At 32.6% G+C, this 11,253-nt stretch overlaps 2 protein-coding genes across 2 annotated transcripts in view; one reads left to right on the top strand and one right to left on the bottom strand.

Moving 5' to 3' along the window:
• nan (transient receptor potential cation channel subfamily V member nanchung) overlaps positions 1–11,253 on the bottom strand; it is a 69,053-nt gene that overhangs the window by 31,420 nt on the left and 26,380 nt on the right. The window contains exon 7 of the mRNA XM_014421401.3: positions 9,718–9,868. Within this exon, the coding sequence (XP_014276887.1) occupies positions 9,718–9,868 (151 nt within the window). The remainder of the gene's footprint in view (positions 1–9,717; positions 9,869–11,253) is intronic.
• On the top strand, positions 2,063–3,771 carry LOC112211103 (uncharacterized). The gene has a single exon (XM_024362148.2). It carries the CDS (start codon positions 2,219–2,221, stop codon positions 3,701–3,703), a length of 1,485 nt encoding a protein of 494 aa, XP_024217916.1. The 5' UTR covers positions 2,063–2,218; the 3' UTR covers positions 3,704–3,771.

Below are 11,253 nucleotides of genomic sequence, written 5' to 3'. Positions count from 1 at the left end.
GTTCAGAGTTGATGTGTAGTGACGACATTCTTCAAAAATGTGTTTGACGGTCAGATTGCTATTACATTTTGAACATTTTGGAGGTGCCTCTCCTGTTATGAGATGGATGTGAGTCAGTCGGATATGTCCTATTCTGAGTCGGGTGATCACTACTTCTTCACGACGTCTACTTCGGGTTGATGTAATCCAGGACTTCACATCTTTCTTGATAGGTTTAACTTACTGGGTGGACTTTCATCCCACTTTGCCTGCCATCTTTTATTAATAGATTCCTTTAAAGGGTGAGCAAGTTCCTTTGCAGTTAAGATTGTTGCGGGTCTACCTGGGAAGACTAGCGCTTCTCTAGCAGCTTTGCTCTCATTTCCCGTAATACCAACATGCCCGGGAGCCCAGATGAAGTAGACTGATTTATCTATTTGGTTTAGCATTATTAAGTATTCATGAATTCGTTGAACAAGTGGGTGAACTGAATACATTATATCTAGTCCTTAGTTTTTGTTTTTCTCTCTGTAATGCCTACTTATCTATTTTACGTATTATTGCGTCTCCTGTTGATTTTAATCTAATAGTTTACGCAATTCTTATCATTTTCTATTTTATACTACAATTATTTTTATTCCTTATTTTTGTTCATTTGTAAGTAATTTTCTTTTCACTTATATTTACATAATTTTAACCCTACTTAATTTACTTATTTATATCTCACTATCCTACTATGACAAAATATTTTTAATTATCATAATGAGGTGTTGATAGTTGACCGTAGATTACTGTTTGGAGAGGTTTGTCTGGGAGTCCGGTCAGCAAAGAACAACATAAATAAACAAAACAAAAAAAAATTTATTTTCAGTTTTTTAGACACTACTTGCATATCTTCTTACCTACATAATATTATATTTCATCTTTCACTGTTTTCAATCTACTGCCATCAAATTCCACAATTATCAATCAATTGTTTTACTATTCAATTATCAATTATGATTAATTTCAATATTTTGTATAATTCCAAATATGTTTGTATACTATTCCTTTTCAATTTTGTTTCTCTAAATGTTGGTGTTATCTCTTTTGTTCTATAGCCCTGATGAAGACCTGAAACTCAGGTCGAAACGTCAGAATAAAATAAATAAATATTTTTTTGTTTATTTATGTTGTTCTTTGCTGACCGCACCCCCAACAAACCTCTCCAATCAATTTTTAATTATCTTATTCATCTTTCAACCCCTGATGAAGCTCTACAAACTGAAGTGAAACGACGGAAAATAAATGATTTATTTTTAGTATAATTATATATAGTATGTAATACTAATTGTTGTTTCTTTCTGACCGTACTCCAGCCACCTTAATATGTAAAAAAAACATACGGTCATTCATTTACTTATAAAATATGGGAAGCTCGTACTAAGATCTTTCAATTTTTGCTTTTTCAAATCTCTTGGCTATTAAACGCCACCGAGAGATTTTACGTGTAAGATGTTAGATTTTAGCGCATCAGAAGATTCTATTGTAATATTTATTAATTGTAGTAATACATTTAAAAATATTACAACATATAACATGGTTATTAATTTGTACAATGAAAGTATTTATAAGAAATATACATTTATCAATATACGATGTCTTAGCGACAAATGGAGTAGTTCTTGTTGCAGCAGTTCGTCATGCCGGTTCGTAAAGGTTTTGGTGGCTGTAGTAGTTCCAGTAGAGACCAGTAGATAGCGATCTCACTGCACGGTCTACGCAAGATGTGAGTATATGAGTTTTTTTAATTTTTCTAGCTCTAGTTTTGATCAGATACTACATTTCAGCGTTTAATAATTACAAATTAGATGCTAATTTATTCTAGCACGTAATCAGAATAAATATAAGAAATCAACGACATTTAAACGTTCTTGATAATAGACGATCAAAGGTGGTTAAGAATTATTTTAAGTAAATAATAATAAAAATGGTAATAAACGTTTTAGTTCATTGCCTATTAAATTCTTATCATCTTTGTAGCTAAATATTTATTCATATTTCACTTTCTAATGTCTAAGCTTACAATAGTGTTAATAAAGGTTAACGGGTGTTTAGTAAAATAACTATGACAACACAAGTAAATCACCTAAATTGTTAGTTCAGTGGAGGTTAGTAGATAGGTATAGGTTAAAAGATTTGAATCCAGTTTAAAAACATCGTAAAGACTCATAAAGAACCATATTTATTCCATCAAATCATGATAGCTGACGAAGGAAAAATACGACCCGGATCATCAGAAACAAAGAGTCCAAAGACGAGAAAACTAGTTCCTCCTGAGAATGACGAAGGTAGTAAAGGTGAAAAATTACCATCAGTCGTTCCTGCAAATGAAGATTCATGTAATCTGAGTAATAGAAAAGATCCAAGAGGAAACAGCTCTTCAGGACAAACTGGTACGTCTGTCTCTGACAGATCCGATGATTTGGGAGATCATAATTTCGAAGAAGACGTATTAGGAGACAACGTAGCAATTAATTTCGAGCCTCCAGGGAGGTATTTGGTGGAAACAGAAGTAAATTTTATGACGGCAAATTTATCATTATCCATGAGAAGAACAGTTAGGACAAGGCTTTCGAGTCATCAGAGACCCACTGTCGATCCCGAAACAGCTTTAGCTCTGATTACAAAACCTTGTGTCAATTACAAAATCAAAGCGAGAGAAATATTAAAATTTATTAAAAGTAATCCAGAAACTTCAGATTTGAAAATTACATTTTATATGGCTGCATGTGACTCTAGAACTGCCTTGAAACCTTACCCTACACCCGTTGTCGAAGAAACTGACATCGGTCAAGAAAGTTTGAATTTAGTGAACGAAGAAATACCTTCTGTTAAACTTCTGATGCTGATTCTAAACGATCTTAACGAGGCAAAGACAAGTAATCCTGTCATTGCAATCTTGCATTGGCTCCTTATCCTTTTACCCGAACCGAAGTTGAAGCACCTACCACCCGAAACTTTTCACTCTATTTTTGAAAAAGTCGAAAGAGCGGTTAACTTTCAGGCACCGACTCATGTTTTCAAAATGATGTTCAATCGTGCCTCATCGATGGAAACTACTTGGCAAGCCAAGAAGGGGGAAAGGAAAAGTTATTTTGCCTTTTATACAGATAGCCTTGAAAAAATGCACTCCATCATTCACTTGGGGTTTTATCCTGCTCTGATGCAATACAAGGGTAATATAGGACCAGGAATTTTCTTCTATGTTGATCTAAAACACTGTTTGGATTGCGCAGCGCAATCTTCTGGTTGGGGCTGGGGTAAGAGTGAACTTGGAATCGAGATGAGGGTCGTATTAGTAGCAGAGTTCTTGGAAGATTCTGATACAAAGTTGTTCAATGAATCCCAAGAGGGGTTTCAAGAACAAAAGGCATTGACGGCGGGGTCTGATGAAGAAGAGGATTTGATATGTTATTACGTTGCAAGGCCTGATGAAATAAGGATTCGTTATGTTCTGGTCTACGTTCAGACTGCGGCCAAAATTCTTCCTTGTATAGTCCCTGTTCGCCAGAAGAACCTCATCAATTGGCTTGGTGACCATAAGGCTTCACTTCTTATTGGAGGGAGTTTGGCTTTGACTTTTGCCTCAAAGCATTTTATGCAACTTCAGTCTCTGATAACTAGCATCAAATCGACTATGATGAGGCCTTTCCTTTATGATGTGGATACGGCTGATGGTTGAAGAGCGTCAGAGAAGCTTCCACGAGCAGAAATTACTTCTTGCCAAAATAAACATTTTATTGATAACAATCTATGGTTTATTAATGTTTCATTAAGAAAAAATAATCATAGTTAGTATTGAGGTCTAAATTACGTTTTATTATTATCTAAATTACGATAGTTGGATGCAGGGATGTCTTAAACCAGGAGGTCCGGGCAATTCAAGCTACGATGCTCTCCGGATTAGAGATGGGGCTCGCCAAATTATTTTCTTAACGAATTTGGTTTATTAACAAAACGCTAGTTAACATCATTAATTTATTTAATATTTAAAAAGTAACAAACATTGTTTTTTGACAATCAAAATTATGAATTAATTATCAAAACTCTTCTACTTAATTACATCAGAGATAAACTGCTCAATCTTATGCATTCGTACCTCTTTGTTTATTCTTGATTCGTTACAATTTATGGATTGTAAGAATAAGAGGGCTCAGTGGTAAATATGGAAATTATTTATGGGTAAAGATGGGTAGAGAAGTACTTTCTTAATGTAACTCACCGTCGGTTCTACTCTTTTTCACTCGAATTTTATTCTTCCTATTGCCGAGTTCCACTCAAACTCCGGAGATATTCCGGTAAGGTAAAAAGACCGGTTCTGGGCTAGGGCTTCCGAGCAATATGGAGGCGCCCATTTCTCGCCAAAAATACTAACCTATAGGTGTTCCATCAAGTGGATTTTATCAGATCATTGTTCTATTAATGACGATATTTAAAAAAATCTTCCTATAAAGTACCTTTAAATTTTATTTATTTGAACGTAATTTTTAAAAATAGGGTAAAAGACCGATTCTGAGCCGGGGCTAGCGAGTAATTTGGTGACGCCCATTTTCCGCCAAAAAATTATAATCTATAAGTGCTCCATCTAGTGGAATTGTTCAGATCTTACTTAGTACATTTATACTATCCCTCTCATGTAATTTGAAATTTTTTCTCAAATTTAATGTCATTAGCATTTTTTTGACTTCCGAAACCAGATATATACATATATATCTATACGCCCGGAAGTGGGGCGTCCGCATATTAAGCAATTACCAATAATCACTTTTACTTCGGTTCAGAATTATTGAACTTCGTATTAAAACTTCATTTTATTTGAGCTTGTACCGGCAAAGCCATTGCTAGTAAGACCCTGCAAGGAATCGCGAGATTTTGTAGTCTTCCAGTAAGCCCAAATGGTAGGGAAGTTCTTTCTTAATGTAGCCCACCGTCGGTTCCACTCTTTTTTTCAATGTCTAGTCCATTCCAATTCTCACACAGAGATATTCCAACAGTCTAAGATTCTCCTGTTTTGAACAGATGATTCTCGATAATCATGGGTCTTGTTTTTTCAAGGGGTACTGTATTTCCTTTCAGTTAAGAGTTCGGCAAACCTTTAACACGCATTTTGAATGAGGATGCCGGTTGGATCATGAAAGTTCATATATATCATTGTGATGATATTGATATTGAATTGAAAGTTTAAGATTTTCAACTGGACATACGGAGTTGAGCTTTGGGGCTCCACTAAACCATCAAATTCCTCCAGAATCCAATCCTTACAGTCCAAAATCCTTCGTAAAATCCTTAATGCTCCTTACTTTGTCACAAATCAAGTCATCCATCAGGACCTCAATGTTCCATATTTTGCCGATTTGGCCAGAACCAGATACCGTTCCTTCCATAATAAACTTCTCAACCACCCAAATCCACTTGTTTCTAACCTGGCTTCTCCTTCATTACCTAATAATCCTCCTAGGCGTCTGAAAAGAAGATGGCCTCGAGATCTTCTCTAGAAATGTTATTGGAGTTCTATCAGTGGGTAGATTCTCCACATGTTTTTATCATGTCACTATGTCACCTACAGCAAATTTACTTGTATATATGGGTATACAGTTGCAAATAACAATAAATAAATTATTAAAAAAAAAAAAAAAAAAGATTTTCAAAACTCCACCAATTTCATGTTCAATACTCGTTCTATCAATTCATGTTTTTGGTTCACCTCATTGAGGAGGGTAGGGGAGATTCATGTAAACCACTTAAGTACCAATCACACATTTATTGAAAAATTGCGGTGCTCCCACTCTCTTCCATTCTTCCACCCCATCCGTTACCCCCATCCATTTGTTCAGGGCAACTACTAAAGGAACTGTTCCTGTCTCACATTATAATTTTTAAAATCACATGCTGCAATTATGAACACTAATAGCTTAACAAAGTTAATAGCTTAACAAAGTTTTTTTTAATGAACCTTTTCCTGGTCATTTTTTTTTCTTTTTTTTCTGGTCACCTTTTCCTAATTTTTCACATATATTTCAAGTGTACTTATGTTTAATATGATACTTATAAAAAAATTCAATTGTTCATTGTTAAAAAAATAAAATACTCCTCAGAAAAATATACTTTTTTAAACATTTTTTATTTCCTTTTATCTCCAAAAGTGCTCATGTCCATATTTACTTTCACCCCTTTTTTTATGGAATATATAGTAACGGGAAATATTGTGATTCTGAAAATTTCGAAGTCGAGTTTTCAACTTATGGCTATACCTCTGAGATCAAATAAGCAAGTCTCGAAAAATGATCTAAGTGAACAGGCTAGCTTAAAAATGAAAAGTCGTGAGAAACTGAAATTACTAATTGAAATTAATAAAATCGACCAACCGCAAATGCCACTTCATAAAATCGATTTGTCAAATCTTTAGATTTTCTCAAAAATGAACTAGAGTGACCAACCTACGCCATTTTTTGAGAAAAAATTGTGTATGTAGGAGATTTAAAAAACTATTTAAGATCAGTTTTAAAGATGAATCCTTACAATTCTGTTAACAAGGGAAATACTTATTAGTTTTATTATCCCAAAATTAGTTTTATTCTCAATTTTCACAATTTGGGATAGTCCTATCCAATCATCCTTGCCTCATATATTTTAAATCATAAATTTCATTTATTTATTTATTTTATACCAGATCGGCCAAGTGGGTTTACATGCTTGATATTACCGTTACATTTTTAATCATAAAAGTTTCTTTTAATAAAAATAAAATATTGTAATATCCTCTCTTGTGAGTAACTAGTTATTTTTATATATAAATTCTATTTAGTATGTTATGTATGTATGTAATAAAATGTATTTTAATATTAATTTTTGTTATAGTTTATTTTTTTTATTTTATCCACAACTGGGCTCCATCTTTGAACTGATAGAAGCTTTTCAGTACTTCTCTCCTTGCGAATCGGTCGTTGTTATCTGAACGACAGTCTAAAATTGTTTATCTAGGAGATTTTAGAAATTTCTTTAGACCAGTTTTAAAGGTGAATCATTACATTTCTGTTAACAAGGTAAATACCTACTTATCAGTTTTATTAATCCAAAGTTAGTTTTATTCTCAATTTTCGCTGTATGAAAAATCCAATCGGATTGTCATTGCATCATATATTTTGAGTCAGAATGTGTCATAATTTCCTTTTAATAAAAACATTGTATTTTCTTATATATCTATATATTGTAATATTCAAAAAATATTTAAAATTACTTAAAAGAAAAATTAATAGTTTTTACTTATTCTCAGATCTAAAGTATAGATTTGAAGAGGACAAGGTCAAATAAGAAGATTTTTTTATTTTATTGTTTATTTATTGTAATTTACAACTGTACAAAATAATACAATAGGTAAATATGTAGTATGTTTCATATACACCTGAAAATCTTGGGAAGGAACCACCCATTGGTGGTACTTCAAACATTAATTTAAACTAGAAGGTCTCGTGGCCATCTTCTTTTCAGACGCCTCGGAGGATTATCAGGGATTGTTAAGGATGAAAGATTAAGAATTAATGGGTTAGGATGGTTAAGGAGTTTGGAATGAAAAGACGCTTATCTGTTTTGGGCCAATTCTGTAACGAATGGGAGGTTAAGGTCTTTGTGAATGAGTTTATTTGTGACGCAATAAGGAGCATCAAGGATTTTACGTAGGATTTTGGATTGTAACGATTGGATGCTGGAAGAATTTGATGGTTTGGTGGAGCCCCAGAGCTCAATTCCATAAATAAGAAGATTAAATATTAAATAGATATGAGAATTTATCTTTTATTATATATAATATTCTAGACTCTAGTCTCAGGACGGTTTTCTAGGCAATCATAACACTTATTTTTCATAACACTTAATTAACTTAATATCTCTTTTATACATGTATTTAAATTTAGGTAGAACAAAACTAACTAATTTCATTGAATCTTCTTTTGATGATTTTCTTTGTCTTCTTATTCAAAAAAACCAACACTTGCTGTAAACAATCTTTTAGCAAACAAACAGAACTCTAAAAGTTTCTTACAATCCGCCGAAGTGTGTTGTTTGGCGATCCAAACAAAGAATTCTTTTTTCTTCCTGAGTGACTCTCCGATATCTCCGTTCTTGAAGATGTCCACCCTTGAGCTGGACAAGAGATGATGAGGACCTCCTCATCCACGAAACATCATTCCCCGACCGCGCCTAAGGAACGAATTTACCTTCACGAACCGTGATCTTTCTCTCGATGCTCAAAGTGAACATCGATTGTAGCACAACAGTTTTGAGCTTATGCATGTAATTCTTCATGAACATTATTCTCGAACACTTATTCTTAACTTCTATTTTTCTTAAATGTATTGTAATTTCAATTATGATAGGGAGTTGAAATAAAGTTTTTAAAATATTTGAATCTTCTCGACATGGCTGTGATTCAACGAACTTTTCGCAGAACACATGCCGCCATCTTGGCTTTGTTTTCAATAACATATTTATTATAGATGATAAAAATACTACAAATAAAGTAGGTTTAATACTACAAATAAACATGTTGAAATGATAAATCACATAAAACCTACTAACAATTATTTATATATAAAAATAACTATTTACTCATAAAAGAGGATCTTATACTAAAAATCAGTCATATATAAAAAATAATGATTTACTCATAAAAGAACTTATTACAATACATTATTTTTTCTTTATATATTTTATGGATCTTGAGAAAATTATTTAAAAAAGGAAATAAATAAAATTACCATTATATTTTTGAAATATAAATGAAGAGGTTAGAAATGAAGGAGTACAAATGACAGCTTTGCTAAAAGAATTTTCTTTGCTATTTCCCTGTACTTGGAACAAATTTCAGTACTGACGAAATTGTGAAATTTTCAATAATTAATAGAGATGGGAATTTTTTCTACAACTTCATTATGAATTTTTATACTTTCTAGGAACATTACACGATATTTTTAACAATTAGATACAAAACAATCTACATATTTTTTCTTACTAGCACATATTTCTCATTTCATTTTAAATATTTCACCATTTTTACTTTTAAGTACGTGTTTTAGTCCATATTTCCTTTTTTACTTGGATCTTTTTTTTTTTCAATGAGAAAAAAAAAATCATAGATAAAAAATACAATGTAGACAGTTCTAAATTATTTTAAGCCAAGCCTAAAATAAACATGTAATATTATGAACGTACAATTAGATGTAGACATCTGTGGATGTGGAATGATCAATGATTAGTTTTTGAAAGCTTGATGCATCTCACTTTAAAATTTATTGGTGAGAAAAATGAGGATGTTGAATCAAAATAACCATTAGAACTAAATGTAATTAATTATTCCTTTTAAAATATAAATTTTTCGAATTAAAAAAATTTATACAGAATTTTGTTGATTATCAGGCTTTTGTTCAAAATATATAAAGTTGAATTTTCTAAGTTTGGAAATTTTTTAAATTTAATATTTCTGTTTTTATTATATATTTATGTAAAAATAATCATATTTTGACTTTTTCATCTCATAAAAATCTCATACCTAATAATTATTGATAATTTTACAAGTTTGTCAATATTGAAGCATAAATTTGCTTTAGGCACAAACAGATAAAAATTAAAATTCATTTTAGCTTCATTGTCTCTTGTATCTCTTCACTGGAATTCATGTAAATGAATACTTTTGTAACTTACCAATCTGCCAGTAAATTTCTCTTTCTATATTTAATATGTGGAAGAACAGTTCAATCCTTGCTAATTTTGCTGCCAATGTCAGTGGTGTTAGGTACTGTACATTTCTTATAGATAGGTCTCCACCAACTTCATAGGCCATGTCGAAGGTTTGCTGATGGAACAAAAAATAATATTAGCAAGTTTTAAACAGCAACAATTGACACCAAAAATAATGTAGATAAAGTGAGTGATAAGATTATTGTAGAATATTATATAATTATAGTAGAATGAAGAATATGTAAATTTAATAGTATTAGAAAAAGTAAATTAGTTATAAGATAAGAGATAGTGGCCTTTCCACTTTTATAAGGGAGTAAAGCAGGGAGACAGCCTAAGCCCACTACCGTTTGTCCTCCTTATGGATGAGATATGGAAGGTGTGTAAAAGGAGATGCCCAAGAGCACTAGTAGGTTTTTTGAACATGACTCCAGTACTGGCTCAAGCGATGATATATGCAGATGATATATGCAGATGATATTGTACTGATAGATGACTCTTCAGACATCCCTGGTTGAATGGAATGAGGAACTGAAGATAAGAGGTTTGCAAATAAACTCTAACAAAAGAACAATTATGTGTGTCGGAAGAGAAAACGCAGAGCCTACAGTTTTGTGCAATGGTGAACCCCTAGAACTAATGAATAAATTTTCATATCTATCTATATAATTAGCAAAGATGGTAAAATACACCAGGAGTTTCTAAATCGAGTGAAGAAGGCCAATGGAGTGTACCATCATATTTCCAAAACTCTTATAGGCAAGCAAGAAGTAAGCAGAAATGCCAAAATACAGATGAATGCCAAAATGGATACAAATTCGTGTTTCTCTCAGTCCTCCTATTTGGATCAGAAAGCTCGAGAAGCACGTAGAAAGGATAACATCAGCAGAAATGAGATTCCTCCGAAGAATAGTTGGTAAGACCAGGAGAGACTGTGTCAGAAATGAAAGGATTCGGTAGGATCTGGATGTGAAATCAGTGCGAGACACAATGTAAGAGCGGCTACTGAAGTGGTATGGACATGTCTGTAGAATGGACGATACCAGAAAAGCCAGGTGTTAATTGGAACCAATGTCGGAAGGAAGACGACCTCATGGCAGATCCAGGTGTCTGTACTCTGAGTAGATTGGAAAACTAGGGGCAGCAAGTGAATGCACAATCCCGGAGATGAAAACACTAGCCAGGGACAGAAACCAGTGGGCTAGATGGACTGAGACTGCGACTCCATGCTTGATGACACACAGTAGTTAGAGGAAGAAAAAGAGAAGATTAGAAATAGGTTGATACACTAAAATATAATCTGACAATAGCAGAATAGCCTGCAGCTTTTTAATAACACTGTAGCTTCGATATTTAAAATAAGTTATCCTTGTTAATGGCTGGAATGACTGGAATTTTAAAGTGGAATAATAAGAAAATAAATGGAACTAAATAAATTCTCACATTTTTAATTTCTTTTATTTATTAAATTAAATTTGTTTATTATTTTTTTTTTTTATT

Source organism: Halyomorpha halys, unplaced genomic scaffold (assembly GCF_000696795.3).
Source record: "Halyomorpha halys isolate HHAL.00 unplaced genomic scaffold, Hhal_1.1 Scaffold318.1, whole genome shotgun sequence".
Classification (NCBI taxonomy): domain Eukaryota; kingdom Metazoa; phylum Arthropoda; class Insecta; order Hemiptera; family Pentatomidae; genus Halyomorpha; species Halyomorpha halys.
This window is presented reverse-complemented; position numbering and strand designations above follow the sequence as displayed.